This window comes from Meleagris gallopavo, chromosome 1 (genome assembly GCF_905368555.1).
Source record: "Meleagris gallopavo chromosome 1, MGAL_WU_HG_1.1, whole genome shotgun sequence".
NCBI lineage: Eukaryota > Metazoa > Chordata > Aves > Galliformes > Phasianidae > Meleagris > Meleagris gallopavo.
This window is the reverse complement of record NC_139404.1, coordinates 192,471,472-192,488,796: the sequence shown is the minus strand read 5'-3', so window position 1 is coordinate 192,488,796 and position 17,325 is coordinate 192,471,472. Positions and strand designations below refer to the sequence as shown.

The 17,325-nt window shown below is 43.6% G+C and overlaps 1 protein-coding gene across 3 annotated transcripts in view; it reads left to right on the top strand.

Annotated features, from left to right (window-relative positions):
- Positions 1-17,325, top strand: part of PPME1 (protein phosphatase methylesterase 1) — a 31,578-nt gene that overhangs the window by 10,075 nt on the left and 4,178 nt on the right. For 2 of the 3 annotated variants that reach the window (XR_014881203.1, XM_085216623.1), the window contains exons 2-14: positions 1,355-1,449; positions 4,747-4,838; positions 7,693-7,750; positions 8,287-8,338; positions 10,260-10,414; positions 10,892-10,982; positions 11,841-11,906; positions 12,294-12,329; positions 12,639-12,771; positions 13,942-14,071; positions 14,819-14,863; positions 15,651-15,715; positions 16,685-16,752. Coding sequence is in view for 2 of the 3 variants with exons in the window: in XM_085216623.1 (XP_085072749.1) it covers positions 1,355-1,449; positions 4,747-4,838; positions 7,693-7,750; positions 8,287-8,338; positions 10,260-10,414; positions 10,892-10,982; positions 11,841-11,906; positions 12,294-12,329; positions 12,639-12,771; positions 13,942-14,071; positions 14,819-14,863; positions 15,651-15,715; positions 16,685-16,752 (1,086 nt within the window). In the remaining variant the exon portion in view is untranslated. The remainder of the gene's footprint in view (positions 1-1,354; positions 1,450-4,746; positions 4,839-7,692; positions 7,751-8,286; positions 8,339-10,259; positions 10,415-10,891; positions 10,983-11,840; positions 11,907-12,293; positions 12,330-12,638; positions 12,772-13,941; positions 14,072-14,818; positions 14,864-15,650; positions 15,716-16,684; positions 16,753-17,325) is intronic. The other variant, XM_085216624.1, reaches the window with a different exon arrangement.

The following is a 17,325-nucleotide window of genomic DNA, read 5'->3' as shown; positions in this document are numbered from 1 at the left end:
CTAAGATCACGATCCACAACACCATGAGTTACTGTAATTATATAGTATTGGACTTGGTGATCCTTATGGGTCCCTCCAACTTGGGTTATTTTCTGATTAACCTGGGAACAAGTGCCTGCTGGAGCCTGGAAGCCCATTCTTATCAGCATCTGATGTGCAGTCTTGTCGTTATGGTCCTAAACTTTAAAAGTTTTTCTCAGCTTGGAGAAGAAAAGGCTGCAAGGAGACCTCAGTGTGGCCTTCCAGTACTTGAAGGGAGTGGATGAAAAGGAGGGGGAACGGCTGTTTGTGAGGGTGGGTGGTGACAGGACAAGGGGAATGGTTTGAAAGTGAGGCAGGGGAGGTTTGGGTTGGATGTGAGGAGGAAGTTTTTCATGCAGAGGGTGGTGAGGCACTGGAACAGGTTGCCCAAGGAGGCTGTGGATGCCCCAAATCTGGAGGCATTCAAGGCCAGGCTGGATGTGGCTCTGGGCAGCCTGGGCTGCTGGTTGGTGACCTGCATACAGCAGGGGGTTGGAGCTGGATGAGCACTGTGCTCCTTTGCAACCCAGGCTGTTCTATCATTCTATGGTTTTTACAGATCCTGCTTTTTTAGGACAGTTTGACTTTGAATGATATTTCTTCTGAAATTTGAGGGGGTTTGTAGGAAAGTTCTCAGCAAGTTCCCAAGTCTCCCAACAAGTACTAATTTGACTTTTAATAAGATGCTTCATTCTGAGATCCCACGCTAGATTGGTAGCATCCTGTAGCACATAGTTGACACTTTACATTTCAAAGCTGTGGTGTCAAGGTGACTTCTGAGAAGGGCATTCCCTTTTTTTTTAAATTATGATTCATGGACTGAGTCATATTTTGGATGACTTCCTGCTCTCCCAGTCATGTCAGCACCATATTGCTCCCATTAGGACTAGAGAAGGACCATTCCATGCAGTCAGACCGCTGCTGACTTTTGGAAGGTGTCATCTGTAGCTGTTGCAAATTGAGAGATGGTACTGTGATGGGATCTTTAAATATTTGCCCTGCTCCTTTTTACTTTTCCCTCGATGTTGGTGTGTAGTCTTAATTGCTATTGCTTGGCCTTCCTTGGTATTGCTTTGTGATGAAGTATTCTCATTCTGTCTCCATTAGTTTTCACATTTGTTCTTCTGATCTCCTCAATAGGAACCATGATTAAAAAAGACATTTCCTCACTGACTCCAAAATCCATGATATTGTAAGGGAATTTCACTTGCATATCACTTGCTTCCAATTCCAAGTTGCTGTGTAACACTGGTATATTCTCTTCAATGTATGCCAATTACAACAAAAGACTAATTGTAATACCTCTTACCTATGGAGTTGTTTTTTCTTTCAGCCCTGGAAGAAAGCGTGACTTCTCCCCAGTGCTTTGGAGCCAGTACTTTGAATCTATGGAGGACGTGGTGGTGGAAAATGAAACTGGCAAGGATATATCCTTTTATTCAGATTAAGACTTTTCTGTTCTCAGTGACTGGGGTAGCATCACGTGGCTGAGTTTATTGGGGTTCCCTTCAACTTTTCAAGTATTTCTTCTCATCTCATCTTCTTTTTTTCCCTTTTTGTATGGATCAGCAATCAAAGCATTCCAACCAGCAAGGCTGGTTCATGGGATTGATTCTTTTGCAGTAGTAATCACTAATTTCAGTGAGTAATTCCAACTGCTCAGTAAGGTATTTTGCATGCAAGGAACTCCTTAGTTCACGTAGTTGAAACTGTATCAGGATTGATGATTATTGATTTGTATTAAGTTTTATTAAGACAGTTAACTGGAAATCATTAAACTGTACATTCAGATTCAGTATCAGCAGTACAATACATGAGCCTCAACTCTAAAAGAAAGTTAATACCTACAGATTTCCCAAGATCCTTCTGCAAGTAAACTTCTAGGTTCTGTTCCTGTACATACAAAGATACATGCATCCCCAGGGAGAGTGGGTTGCTATCTGTTGCACCCCAATTTGATGTGCAGACAGGGAAACTTCTCTCCCTGTTCCAGACAGATGTGGTGGTGCCAGCAGGAAGATGTCCAGCTATGTCAAACTAGTTTTTGGTTATTGATCTCCAAGATCCATGCTCCTTTTCCAAATGTTTGTAGTGCTTTTATACTTCTCTTCAAGCTGACTCCTTTTTGTAAGTCTTTCTGTTATGGACTAATCCAGCTGGTGGCTGTAATCCTCTTTGATATGCTCAGTTTGAATCATATGGTCCTTAAGAGTTGGAAGGGACCTGTGAAGGCCATCTAGCCCAACTCCCCTGCACTGCACAGGGACACCAAGGCTAGATCAGGTTGCCCAGGGCCTGATAGCCTTGCCTGAAGGTCTCGAGGGATGGAGCATCCACCACATCTCTGGGCAGCCTTTTTCATTGCCTCACCATCCTCATTGTAAAAGGCTTTTTCCTTAGATCCAACCTAAATCTACTGTCGTGGAGAAGTCACAGTGCAAACTGTTGCCATTCACAATAAGTCTCCCTCCAACCCTGATGGAGTAGCAGTATTAAACGCCAGCATGCCAGGCTGGCAGCAAAGTCTTGTGGCTTTTATTTTATTTTTTTTTTTCAATTGGTTGGAAACAGAAATGCTGAGGTACTAACAGGCTGACTCCTGTTCTTACCCCTGCCATCAAAATGGTTCCAAAGAATGTTTATCAATCAAGTGATAGGCGCTTTATGTATAAAAATATAAATATATATATTAAAAAAAGCAAACCAGAACATTTCCCCTTGTTCTGCCAGCACAGACTCTGCTCAAGAGCCTGTCCCCTTCTTTCCTGTTGCTCCCCTTTAGATGCTGACAGGCTGCTCTCAGCTCACCTCGCAGCCTTCCCTTCTCTTCTCCATCTGCACAGCCCCAGCTCTCAGCCTGTCCTCGTAGGAGAGCTGTTCCACCCCTGGGATCATTTTTGTGGCCCTCTTCTGAATGCTCTCCAACAGCTCCACGTCTCTCCTGCACTGAGGACTCCACATTTGGATGCAGTGCTCCAGGTGAGGCCTCACAGCACAGAGCAGAGAGGCAGGATCACCTCCCTGACCTGCTGGCTGTGCTGCTTTGGATGCAGCCTAGGATACCATTAGCTTCCTGGGCTGCAAGGGCACAGTGCTGGCTCATTTCAGGACCAGGAGGGGATTGTCCCTCTCTACTCTGCCCTCCTGAGGCCCCATCTGCAGCACTGCGTCCAGGGCTGGAGCCCCCAGGACAAGAAAGACAGGGAGCTGTTGGAGAGGGTCCAGAGGAGCCACAAAGATGAGCAGAGGCTGCAGCACCTCCCTGCAAAGACAGGCTGAGGGAGCTGGGCTTGTTCAGCATGGAGAAGAGAAGCTGCAGGGTGACCTCAGTGCAGCCTGCAGGACCTAAAGGGAGCCTGCAGACAGGAGGGGAGTCAGCTCTTGGAAAGGGGAGATAACAGCAGGACAGGGGGAAACGGTTGGCACAGTGCTGGCTCATGTCCAGCTTGCCATCCACCTGTACCCCCAGGTCTTTTTTGACAGGACTGTGCTCAATCCTTTCATCCCCCAGCTTGTATTGGTAGTAAGAGTTGCCTTGACCCAGGTGCAAGACCTTGCACTTGGTTTTGCTGAACCTCATGAGGCTCACCTGGTCCCATTGCTCAGGTACTCAGACCTTGTCTAGGTACCTCTGGAAAGGAGGCAAAGGCTGTGAGTTGGCTTTGGGTGTCCCATTCACAGGCTTCCTGCACCCACCCAGCAACAGCTGGGTGCTAACTGGGAGCCCCCTGAAAAATAGTGTGGGACATAGGGCTTCCCAGGTGTCCTGTAGCTGCCTATACTTCTGACAGAAGTGGCACAAGAGGTACTTCCAGCTCTTCTTTTTGCAAAGTGAGGATTGTTTTATCTGTGTTTAAGTAACACAAACCCTGTAGTTTGAATAGTTTTATAATTTCTAAGTGTGCACATCCTGCTTTGGTCTATCCATTAAGAAAACCTGATTTCCAAACTATTTCAACCCCTATAACACTTCAATTACTTCTCCTTTGCCAATAGCATATGATGCTTGAAAATGTGAAAGACTTTCTTGTTGTTTTACTCACCCATTCATTATTTCATATTCTCATTAAGTCTGCTTGTCCAATTCCAGCTATGAATTCTTTGTGATGTGCCCCATGTCTGCATTCCTTGTGAAGCATCACACGCACACCTGAGGCTTTATAAGTAGTTCAAAGGGTAATGGATCTGTTTGGATAGGTGATGGACATGGGCACCTTCAGTTCAAGCAAGTCTGTTATTTAGGATTTATTGTGTTACCCTGTGACCTTTAACAGCAGCAAGGGCTTCCTTCTGGTAGGTCGTGGTGAGGTGGGTTCTGTGAAGCTTCTTTATGAATGTATATGCCAGAGAGTGGTTGTGCTGCCCTAAAACATCTTGTGTTCTGGCTTGCCTGACTTTTCATCTTAAATCTAATGGAAAACACTCCACATTAGAATTACATGCTTCGTAGCACCTATTAGTAAGGTTTAGTTTTCCTCTTTGTTGTTGCAGGAAGAGGAGAAAAGGTTTAGGCATGAGATGTGTAGGTTCCAGAGGAGGGGAAGTCCTGCACAACAGGAAAAGAACTCTGAAATTTTAAAACAAGCTCAGTTTTGTCCTGGTTTTTTTGTCCAAACCCATTGCACAGAGGCAGGAAGGAGGCCTTGAGAACTCAAGCATAGGAACAAAACACTGTGATTGCAGAATCTGAAATCTAACCATGAAGTCTCCTTAACTGTTCGTACACTTTTCGAATTTACAAAAGCGGACTGGAGGGACCTGTCTTACTGCTCTTACATGGTGGAGGCCATTCTGCTCTTTCCTGGGCTGTATTTACTGTAAGTAAACTTGTGATTTATGGAGATAGATACTTATGCAAATGTAGTCCTGTAAGCACGGATGGCTGCTAACCATTCAGTTGTGTTTAAATGTAGAGAAAATTAATGCAGAAAACAGTGTTATGATCTCCTGGTATGCATCTGACTCAGGTCATCTAAGAATATATATTAGACATGCAAAGGTGTATTGTCTAGGCCACTAATTACCAGCAGCTTCCCAAACTTCCACATAACTTGCATGTTTTAATGAAGCGTTAAGGCAAATCTATCACAGTGTACCCATGGGTTTGGTTTTGTTTTTTTTTTTTTTAATTTTTATTTTTGGAAGGCTGCTTTCCAATTTTCAACACTTCTATCTCATCATAACACTCTTACTTTGCATGGTTGAGAGCCTGTTCAAGGAATCTCATTTGCTGCTCTCTGAAACATGGACAGAAGTTGTAGCAATAGGAGCAAGCACATGGGCTGATGGAACCAAAGTACCATCCCCAAACCTGTTCCTTTGTTTAAAAAAAAAAAAAAAGCGAGCTAAAAAACAACAAAACCAGAGCCAGGGAAGAAAATTTAAAGGATTGCAGGTAAAATAAACTAAAATCTCTTGAAGTATCTGTTATTTCTATATGGGACCTCAGAATCATAGAATCATGGAGGTTGGAAAAGACTGTAGGATCCTTGAGTCCAACCCATCCCCAGCCTGCCTGCTGAGCCATGGCCACATCTCTGTGGTTCTGGAACACTTCCAGGAACAGTGACTCCACCACCTCCCTGGGCAGCCTGTGCTGTGCATCACCAGTCTTACAGAGAAGAAAATTTTCCTCATATCCAGTATCTCTTCTGTGCCTACTATTATGTCATGCATGTAACAAGAATGAGCTCTTTGCAGGAATTAATACCAACTGCTGAATTCCCAAGGTGTCTGCTACCTCTGCGTAATCCTTATGGTGTAACCCACGGGTAAACCACTGTGTGCTATGACAAGACATCCAAAAAATGCCTCCTGAAGTGGGCTGCAATTTTGGTATGGAATGGCAGTTTGACACCTAGCTTAGTTCATCTATGTCTGCAGCTGTAGCTGACCCAGAGACTGGTGCAGTTGTGTGTCTTCAGAAACTGCTGAACTTTGTCTTAAATCTCTTTCTTACTAAATCCTGTCCTTACCTGCTTGTAGATCATTGGTTGCCAAGATGGTCAAGTAATTGTTTTTGGTCACAGTTTCCAGGAGCCTTGGAAAAGTTGGATTGAAGACCATTGCTTTTAACCAGAGGCAGATGTATGAAGCCACATTTTTCTGAACATCATCCTACAAGCTGCCACCACCCTCTCTAGAATTCTTATTTTTAGTAGCAAACCCTTTTCACACTTAAATCTGAAGCTTGTTGGATTTAGGGGAGTGACTGCCATTATAACACTGTGCTTTTTGGGCTTTTGGTGTTACTGCTGGCAGCTGACAAAGGTAACATAGGTTTCCCTGGGTGAGAAGCACAAATCTGACTGTGCTTTTGGGGAAAGAAGTGGGCACAATAATTAGCTATGCCTTTATGCAGCTGGTATTAAATTATTTCCTGTGGGTGTGTTGAAAATAACGTCTGTCCTAAGCAATTAAGCCAGGTATTAAACTTAATGCTTAAAGTACTAAACAAAAGAATTTATTATTATTATTATTATATATTATTATATATATTTATAAAATTCACACCCAAAAGAACAACCAAACATGAAAATCCCAAACTGGGAGGCACTGAGTGCCCCAATCTATAAATAGAAGAATAGCCTGCAGAGCCAGAGTGCTGCTTTCTTCTTTTGCTTACTGGCCTGGCAAATTCCTGCCTGATCTGCTTGTGCTTCTCTTGCCCAAAATATTTCTGTTTGGATACAACTCAGGGTGCTGGACAGCTTCCCATTCTGTCATGTCATGTTGGTGATCCTCTTTCCTCACTCTCTGATGACAATGGTTTGATCTTTAGCAGAAGGCATCTCATTGCTGAGTTAAGTCATTGCTTAGGAGCATAAGCAGCTTGCAAATTGAGGTGTTGGGGTGACTTTTGGGGTCTGAAATATGAACTTGTGGCTGTTTGAGTTGCAACTACTGCACTCATTTAGGAGTTGAGCTGAACAACCAAATGGGAGGACTGGTTGCCTTTCAGATCTGCCCCTTATGTGGGTGGTTGTATTAACAGTCCCTCAACAAATTCTCCCACTCCTACCGGGGCTGATATTTAAATAATCAATGATTCTTTAACACAAAATTCTTCCTTCCAACAAAGAAGGCTGTTTAATCACTGTGATGCCTGAAATAACTTATGCAAATTGAGCTGTCAGCAACAAATAGAGCCATCATCGCCTTGCTTTAAAAAGATTCCTCCCTTGTTCCCCTTCAACATCTTTGGACTAATCAATTTTGTACATTCCAACATTACTGTAAAGTTCCATTCTGTAAGATCCAAGTGAATAAGTGCTGCAAGGCAGCTGCTTCATCTTCATGGCTGCTGTATAGCTGGGGCTAATTTTGGAACATTTGTGGCTTGGGAAAGAGGGGAGCATTGCTTCAGCATCTGAACTTCTGCTACAGGACTTGAATTCGCTTTCCTGGGAAGCACAAGATATCTTAAAGCACAATAAAATACACGTTCTTCTCAGAGATGATGTGAACAATGGTAGGAAGGATGGAGCTCTGGTTAACTGAGGGTAGCTCGTGTGGGGTGTTTTTGTGGGAGCTGCAGGTTCAGCTGTTGGGAGTGGAGGTTCTGTCCCTCCATGCCAGTCCTTGCTGCTGTTCAGTCCGTGCTTAATGATGCTAATCCTTTTGCAGATGAGATGTGGCACTTTGCAAATTCTGTTGTCTTTTTCCTTGCAGTCTGCAATCATCAGCAGGATTCAGTGCAGGATTGTGGCTTTAGATCTCCGAGGCCATGGTAAGTACAATAAATAAAGGAATTTAAATATCATGTAAGCACATTGCTGACTTGCCTTTTAAAAGAGATGTAAGGAATCCTTCCCAAAATGACTGAGAAATTATCCTGAAGGCATCCTTATTTTTTTTATTCAGTGGCAGGGATGGGTGAAGTGATGTAACCCCATATATGAGCACCCTCAGCTCCCTGTGCCTTTGTGCAGGGTGATGGTGGGCTTGCTTCTTCCTGCATGTTGGCAGCAACCCCTCCTCTATATTTTCATAACCTAAAGGAGGTCTTTACCATTAGAAATAAAGTGTGTTGTTCAGTTGTGAGGTACATTGTTCACATGGAAACACTCCCCATGACTGTTCCTGCCCCTAAGCCATAATGTGACAAAGTACCAAGAGTTTCTGTTAATTCTGGGTTCCTTAATTATTCATGATAACTGAAATGGAGTCTTTTCTAACTGTGCCAGAAAGCTTTGTACGTTTCTGCTCCACATCCTGAGAGGTCTGAAGATTTTCAGCTTACAGGAACTTGTTTTGTTCTTTCAGGAGAAACAAAAGTTAGGAATCCTGAAGATTTGTCTGCGGAGACAATGTCAAAGTAAGGAAGCTTATGTGCTCCCCTCAGTACTTCACTTTCCACATATCTATTTTCTTTTCTTGATTAAACAGTAAACAGTGGAGGACACTCAACCTTCATTCAAGGGAACTGGAAGATGGTTTCATTTCACATAATTCTGGTAGCTTTTGCTTCTTTTCCTTCTGCGTTGGGACAGCTTTAAAATTTCTTTAGAATTATACCTCTGCCAGCTGAGTTGTATTTCACAGTTTCACAGTTGTATTTCATTCTTTGGATCTCCCCTTAGTTATAAAGCCACTTTACAGATCAGCAGCTTCACTGCAGTGAGCACTTTAAACATGCACTGCTCAGTAACACTTATTGGAGATATCCTAATAGAAGGGAAAAAGCCTTCCTCAGACATGACTGATCTAAGCATTTTAGCTTGAAGGCACCAGTTTGGTGGTGGTTCTTCTGCTTTTGAGCAGTCAGAGTGTATCTGCCTTGGATGTTGTGGATGCCCCATGCCTGGAGGCATTCAGGGCCAGGCTGGATGTGGCTCTGGGCAGCCTGGGCTGCTGGTTGGTGACCTGCACACAGCAGGGGGTTGGAACTGGATGAGCACTGTGCTCCTTTGCAACCCAGGCCATTCTATCATTCTATGACTGGACTGGAGGCATCTCCCCAGCATGGGTCACATAATCAAGTTGGTTTTACAGACTGTCCTGACCTGCTTTGGGATGCAAATCCCCTTCTTCACAAACTGCAGAAAAGCAAGCAGTTCCTACTAAGCAAGTCTTGTTATGTCTACATTGAGTACAAAGAGTGTCTTTCCTATGACTACAATTAAACCAGGAAGGACTTTGTAACCTTCCTATGAACAAATCTGCTGGATTTGTTGTGGGGAGGCCATGTGTGAAATGCATTCTGACTTCCATTGTATACCTTATTGCTGCTGCTCACAGCTTGTCAGATCCTGGTACATCACTGTCCTAAGGAGCTGCTGTACGAAATAATTGGGATTTTTTACATCTGCAACAGCACTACCGTGGAGGAAAACAAGTTGCCTTTTGTTTCTAAACTTCTCTGTCCTCTTAGAAGTGAGCTTAAAGTTTATTCCTTGTTAGCCTTTAAATGGGAGCTTTACATCATAGTTTTAATCTTTTATTAAATCCTCTGGTTGTGTTCTCCTTGACAGAGCAGACAAACTACTCAGCCTTTCTTTTGACTTATGGTTTACTGGGTGCAAGCTTGCTCTGGTGTTCTTTGAATGGAAAGCCCATTTTGGCACCTCTGAGGCTACTTTAAAGTACTGTGCTCCTCAGTAAGCTCTGAGGAAGAGCTCTTTGCTCTTTAGCCATGCTGCTATTTTGACTTTTTGTGAATTGTGGCAGCAAATATTTGTATACAGCAGTAACAGCTTCAGCTTAAAGCAGGTGCCCTATGGAAGAGAAGGGGAAATCTCTGCTTGCCTTGTACTATTGTACTCCAGTGAGAATCTGAACCTTTGCTTGTGTTCAGTGCTGTTTATCTTTGCCTCCATCCATAGAGCTTGGCTATTTTTCTCTATTTAATTGCAAAATTTTTCTCCTTTTAGAGCTGTGACTTTTTTAGCCTGTGTTTCCGTGCAAAAGAATGCAAGGCTTTTCTCACCTTCCATTTAAAACTCCTACCAACTGATGTCAATCCAAAAGGTTCTCTTTGGGAATTAAAAAAAACAAAGCCCTTTCTGTTTATAAAAAGGAAAACAGCATGCTTGTTCAGGAAAGTATCAGCTTAAATGATTTCCTATGTTGGTGGCTAAATGGAGCTGCACAGTGATAAGACCATAAACTTGTCCCAGTGGTGTGTGGGTTAGATAAGAGAAAATTTGGAGCCAGACAGCTATCTTGGATCTGTATTTTTTCCTTCAGAAATATATCAAGGTAGAGATGCTGACCATTCTTTCACCTTCTTTTGGCAGAGACGTTGGAAACGTGGTTGAAGCTTTGTATGGAGACCTTCCTCCCCCTATCATGCTGATTGGGCACAGCATGGGTGGTGCCATTGCAGTGCACACAGCAGTTGCAAACCTGGTGCCAAGTTTACTGGGTCTGTGCATGATAGATGTTGTGGAAGGTAAGGCTGTTTATGCTTGGATATGGTTCTTTCTTTCGTGCTCGTCTTTTTATTCTTATCCCCTAAATTCCTGAACACACAAAGTTTAGCCATTTCTTAAATATATGCCAGTTATATTCTCTTAACAGAAGTTATCTGTGTGAAATAGTCTTTCTAGTGGGTCTCCCTTTACTTCTCCTGGGGGGGATCTGTGGTTGCTATTGTTCTCAGAATTTGGCTGCAACCAACTTTCTTGTTATCAAGGAGAGGGCTTTTTTATATACATAATGCATGGTTGATGAGTGGTTGCTGCTTTTTCTACATGTCCTACTTGTTAATTTTCTAATGTAGGCCTAGGTGTGCTAAGCTGTATTTTCCTTAACTGCATTAAATCCAATCTGAACCCCAACTACCAGGTTTCCCTGGTAGCCGATTCCGTATAGGCAAACATGGTAATAATTACATCAGATGTCAAAAAATTAGAATATTTCTTTCTAGGTACAGCCATGGATGCACTGAACAGCATGCAGAACTTCTTAAGGAGTCGTCCCAAAACATTCAAGTCACTTGAGAATGCAATTGAGTGGAGGTAATGTGTGGGCTTATGTAATCTACAAAATCACTTGGCTTTTTTAGCTTCAATCCTGAAGGAAGCAAACCTTGTGACATTTGTCACATTCTTCCTTTGGCTCTCCCATCCCCAGCTATGCAATGCTGGGGGAGTGGCTGATTCACCAGAGGGCTGTGCTGCCATCCACAGGGACCTGGACAGGCTGAGAGGTGGCTAAGAGGAACCTCCTGGGGTTTAGCAAGGAATGCAGAGCCCTGCCTCTGGGGAGGAGGCTGTGCTGGGGGCACTCAGCTGGAAAGAGTGCAGGAAAGGTCCTTGTGGACAGCACATGGAATGTGAACCCTTGTCACTAAGATGCTGCATTAGGAAAAGTGTCACCAGCAGTTTAGGAGAGGTGAACCTTCCCCTCTCTTCAGCGTTGGCGAGGCCACATCTGGAATGCTGATCTGAGTCTGGGCAACTCCAGTATGAAAGAGACTGGGACATACTGGAGAAAGTCCAGCAGAGAGCCACCAGGTGATCCTCAGAGGTCTCTTCCAGCCTCAATCATTCAGCAGTTCTGTCAGCAATTCCTTGGCTGATTGATGGGACAAGAGAGGTTACAAAGATAATTAATTTCCTGGGAGTTGGCTTGGTGTTGGAGAAGGATCATCCAAGAGCTGCTCCAATTCCCCACTAGCATTCTTCCTATATGTCTTTTAGATTCATAGTTACCTGAATCACCAGCCATCACTGTAAGTTGGCATATGGTGTGACTCATTCTGAATGACTCCTGAGCACAGGTGGTTTGGGTAAAGTCATCTGGTTTTGCTTCTGTTTCTAGGTCTGCTAGTCACCAATCATTTAGTAATCTGCCTTTCTTCCTTTTTCCTCTAGTGTAAAAAGTGGACAAATAAGAAATCTGGAATCTGCTAGAGTTTCTATGGTCGGTCAAGTCAAACAGTAGGTTGTTTTATGTTGTTTTAATTTTAAGTTCTTAAAATCTTCTCTTCTGTTTTACAAATACCTTTACTGGAGAGCATAAATACTCCTGAACATGGAAATTTCTTCTAGGAAATATATTTCTTTTCATTTGATCACTGCTGATACCCACAGCTGAATTGTAGTTATGGCACCTGGAGAAAACCTGCCCAGAATTTCAGTGGGGCAGAATCCACAAAAAGCTGCATTAAAAAAAAAAATAAATTAACCACAACTGATTGTGTGCTCTTTGTTTTGCCTTCCTTTCTGCCCACATTAAGGACAGAAGTGTTTGTCTAATGTCTTTTCAGAAATGTTGGCCTAAATTGGGTTTGCCTTCTGAGTACAGTGCCTTTCATTTCCTTTTAGAAATGGTTTAATTCTGTGTTCCAGGAATGCTCCAAGGTGAGTTTTGGGGGGTCAACGTGATCTGCTTGTGCTACTCTGATCCTTTGAATCTGAAACCTTTGCAAAGGTCTCCACGTACTTTGCTAAGAAGAGCTGTTGTTGCTTGTTTGATCATTACTGCCTGTTTTAAATACCTGTTTGCATTGATGTTTGCACTAGGATGCATATGCTGTTTTCATCTACAGCTGCTTTTAAATTTGTGGGGAGAATTTTTCTTATCCTGTGTTTGAGAAATAGCTGACTGCTTTTGGCTCAGCTACCTTTTGGTTTTGGAAAGGGAATCAGTTTTTGGTTTTATTTTCACAGGTGTGAAGGAGCTGCCAGTCCTGAAGGTCCTAAAGCCATCGTGGAGGGCATTATTGAAGAAGAGGAGGAGGAGGAAGATGATGATGAAGGCGGAGTCTCTGTCAACAAAAGGAAGAAGGAAGATGACACTGAGGTAGGGAATTTCTTGCTGTGTTTCAGCATACGTTTGCATGGCACTTCCCTGGCCCATGATTATCCAAATGATTCTGATATAAATGAGAGCAGCTCAGTGGAAACTTGATATTGGGACTTTGTTTTTCTTCTTGGCCTCATCTCATTGATTCCATCATGGGTTGTCACTTGGTCTTTGGTTTTTCTTTCCTCGGGTGCTCTGAATGCACGTGACCTGAAATGTCAACTTTTGTGAACGAGGAGTGCTCTGTACTGAGCCTTCGTGGTATTTTTGCTTATTTCAAAGACCCGTCAGCATTTGGGAGGTTGTACAATCAATTGCAGCCTAAGAGTGTAAGTTCCTCAAGGAGGATTCCCCATGTACAAGAAAGACACAGAGCTCCTGGAACGAATCCAGAGGAGGGCAGTAAGATGTTCAGAGGGCTGGAGCAGCTCTCCTATAAGGAAGGGTTGAGGGAAGTGGGCTTGTTGAGCTTGGAGAAGAGAAGGCTGCAGGGAGACCTCAGTGTGGCCTTCAGTGCTTGAAGGGAGCGGATAAACAGGAGGGGGAACGGCTGTTTGTGAGGGTGGGTGGTGACAGGACAAGGGGAATGGTTTTAAAGTGAGCCAGGGGAGGTTTGGGTTGGATGTGAGGAGGAAGTTTTTCATGCAGAAGGTGGTGAGGCAGTGGAACAGGTTGCCCAAGGAGGCTGTGGATGCCCCATCCCTGCAGGCATCCGAGGCCAGGCTGGATGTGGCTCTGGGCAGCCTGGGCTGCTGGTTGGTGACCTGCACACAGCAGGGGGTTGGAAGTGGGTGAGCACTGTGCTCCTTTGCAACCCAGGCCATTCTGTGATTCTGTGATTCTGATTCTAAAATCATTACAGCTGATTTATCCCGTTGTTTTTCAGACAGTGCACAAATTATTCATGCCAGCAAAAAGCAGAAAACTAAATGCCCTGAAAAATGCAGTCATCTTTCAGTCTATAGGTGTAGCTCCTGCTGATCTTCTCACTCCTTATTTGTATACTTTGGTTGTGATTTGGACAGAAAACAAGGAGCAAAAACTTGTCTGCTGAGAGTGTGCAATCCACCAGAGGGAGCCAGCATTTTTACATACTTCCATATGGAGTTCATTTTACATAAGCTGTTCCACTGATCACTAATGCAGAGCTCTCTTTCCTCCCTGCAGACAAAGAAGGAGCACTTATACACGTGGCGAATTGAGCTGGCGAAAACAGAGAAGTACTGGGATGGATGGTTCAGGGGCTTATCTAACCTGTTTCTAAGCTGTCCAACTCCAAAGCTTTTGCTTTTAGCTGGTACGTATCTGGTTTAAATTTAGCAGCAGCTCACTTCAGTGGTGTCCCAGTTGTGTTTTAAAAAATAAGGTCAGCCTTTGGCTCAAGTCTTTCTCTCAGAATGGTGCACCCATTTCTTCCACTCTGGCTGTTGTGTGTATCATGAAGTATCATAAACGGGTCAGTTTGAACCATGCATATTTGGAATTAGGTCAGAGCCTCTAGGATCAAGATGGCACAAAATGATGTACTGGATTTTACAGTGCTAAATGCTTATTTTTGTTGTATAACTGCAAAGAGGAGCAAAGGAGATCCACGCTGCCCTTCAGCCTCCACTACTCTGCTACTTTCCTACAGATGGAGGTGTGACTTTCCTCTGAAATCATGGATGTTCTGCAGCCAGCTGTAGGCCCTTCATGTGCTCTGGTAGGAAAGATAAAAACCTTGAGCAGCCTGGTCTGGTGGTTGGTGACCCTGCACATAGCAGGGGGTTGAAACTAGATGAGCACTGTGATCCTTTTCAACCCAGGCCATTCTATGAGCTTCTAAGCTGTGGAAAAGATGTGTTCTTACAGCTTAGGCAGAGATTCTTTCCTGTCACTTTACCATCATGAGGTGCAGCCGTGAAATGTTCTAGTGGTTGTCAAAGGTGATGTTTGGTTCACTTTCTTTTTATGCCAAAATTTCTCTTTCACAATGCCTGGTAAAGCTCTGCTTAGTTATATTCTTCCTGGAATTTCTCCAGTACATCTGTTTATTTGATTGTAGGTGTTGACAGGCTGGATAAAGATCTGACAATTGGACAGATGCAAGGTAAATATTTAATTTTGTTACCTTCATGCTCTCTTTGGCTGACAATTTGTTGAGCAAAGATATAGGGGGAATAGCCTCTTAGCAGGTGCAATCGATTTCAAAGCAATTGTGCACTGAAGATTTAGTCAATCCAAAAATATTGCCTGTGTGTGGTTATAGGAAACGTGGAGAAATTGAGGAGGGAGGGATTAAATTAAAGTTGTGATGAGCTTTTTCCATGGTTTTTGTTCAATCTGGTGACTGATGTTTCCAGCAGTGGGGCTGCCACTTTCTTTTAGGGAATCAGGATGATGTTCTGCAAGGCTTTCTTTTTCATGTTTTTTTCTCCCATTCTAGTGACATTCCTAGCTTAGAACACTTGAGACCATCCAAAACTGTTTGGTCTCTGGATGTTTCTATCAGATAAAGATTCTGCATCTCCATCCATGCTTTATTAATTTATTTTTTTCTTTTGGTCCCAGCTTCATGGGATTTGCAGGGCATTTGGTATTGGAAAGTGGCACAGGGCAGCATGATGAATGTTATGTTAAAGTGGCCTCATGGGGCAGAGCAAAGGGGGAGGATCCCCTCCCTCACCCTGCAGGCCACGCTCTTTTTCATGCTCACAGTGAGGCTTAGTGAGGTTTGTAAAGAATGCAAAGAGCCTCCTTAGAAGTGTTCATAAATTCACCTTGCTTTTAAGGTTCCAGTGTCTGTTGTTTCCTGCATAGGTGAGAATTACTTCCCTAAACTATTGCTGTTCAGGAAGCAGGACTGCTTAAAAAGTGATGATTCTCTTAATCTGCAGGGAAGTTTCAGATGCAAGTCCTTCCACAGTGTGGCCATGCAGTCCATGAAGATGCTCCAGACAAGGTGAGCTCTGCCTGGGGGTGAAGCTGTGTGCATCGTGGTCTCCACTGCTTAAACACAACAGGGGCCATTGCTTGCTATGAAGCACAGTTTTACACCACAAGAGCCTTTTGGATGAGATACCATCACTAGTTTTTTTGCAGAGCAGCTTGGATTTTATCATATTTTTAAGCTGACTGGAAAGCCTGAGTTGAAATGTTAGATGAGATACAGAGCTTGGCTAGCTTATAGGTTTAATTCTCAAGCTGGTGGTGATGGGACTAACTGTTACCATATGGAGTGTGGTTCCCTTTAACCTCCTGCCTTCCCTCAAGAAGCTTTTCATTCTTCCTAGCACTAAGCCACAGCTTTTGGAGCTCATCTGTGTTGTACTGAGTTGGGTGGCTCAAGTTTCCCAAATATGAAACAAATGCTATTGAGACAGTTTGCAAATTGAGGAAGCAGAGTGACTGCTGTGTTTTGCTGCAGTTTGTGTCCTGACAGGAGGACTCGTGTCAGTGGAGCCTGTGGTTGGGAACAGGACTGGTTTTAATGCTTGTTCTGCACCATGAGTGCAAAACTCAGCCTGCCAGAGCTCTCCTTTACCAACCTGAAGGAATAGCTTTCACCTGAATGTTGTTGTGCTTTTCAGCATAGCTTCTAAGTGGTGTGATTAGTGCCAGAATGCTGTCTTGATTTATTCTTCATAGAAATAACATACATAATGGTTTCACCTAACCTTTCTTTTTGCATGCTAAATCTAAGAAATTGCTGAAAGAGGTGGTGAAAAAACTTTTGATTGTGTGATCAGTGTGAAGGTGCAAGCATGTATCTCCTTTTAGACTCTTCGTTTTCAAGCAGCAGACTTCATCCAGCAAGAAAATCCCAAGGGCACATTACTATAGGTGGAACTGCTGCATCCTTTGAAGGCTCTCTGGATTTCTCGTTGTCTTCACATCCCTTTAAGTTCTGACCTAGTTTTCCTTCCTCCAGGTTGCTGAAGCTGTTGCGACGTTCCTGATCCGTCACAGGTTTACAGAGCCCATCGGTGGATTCCAGTGGTAAGGCTTTGTGAGTGCTGCAGCTGGGCAGTCTGTGAGCAGAGTCCTTGCTCTCACTGTGTGCTTGTGGCTTTCAGTGTGGGAGGTAGCTAGGAGTTCTAGCATAATGCTGAAACCACATATAAACAAACAGCTTGGCATCACAGCCAGGAATTATTTGATGTTTGTGTTCTCTGTAAACTTTTCACATAGTGTCTCGTGTTAATGAAACCTTCTTCCTTGAAGGGAAGGAGTGAGGCAGATCTCACTTTGCTGATTCCTTTCTCTGGAGCCTGCCAGAAGGCAGAATTACAAGCTTTGTGGTATTTGGTTTATGCAGGTTTTTATTTACATAATCAAGGCCTTGTGCCTTGAAAGCAACTCGTACCACGCTGCTTTGGCCAGGGAATGCTGGTCAAATCAGACAGGTAGAGCTCTCTGCTTCTTTGTCTGCTGACCTCGGGTGTATTGAACTAAACTATAGGAGCCAGGTCTCGATGTAGCAATGAGAGTTGGTTGTCATTGATAAGGTTGCTTGGAAAGCCTCCTAAGGGTACAGCATCATAAAGGTAATGACTAAACCAATGCTCAGAC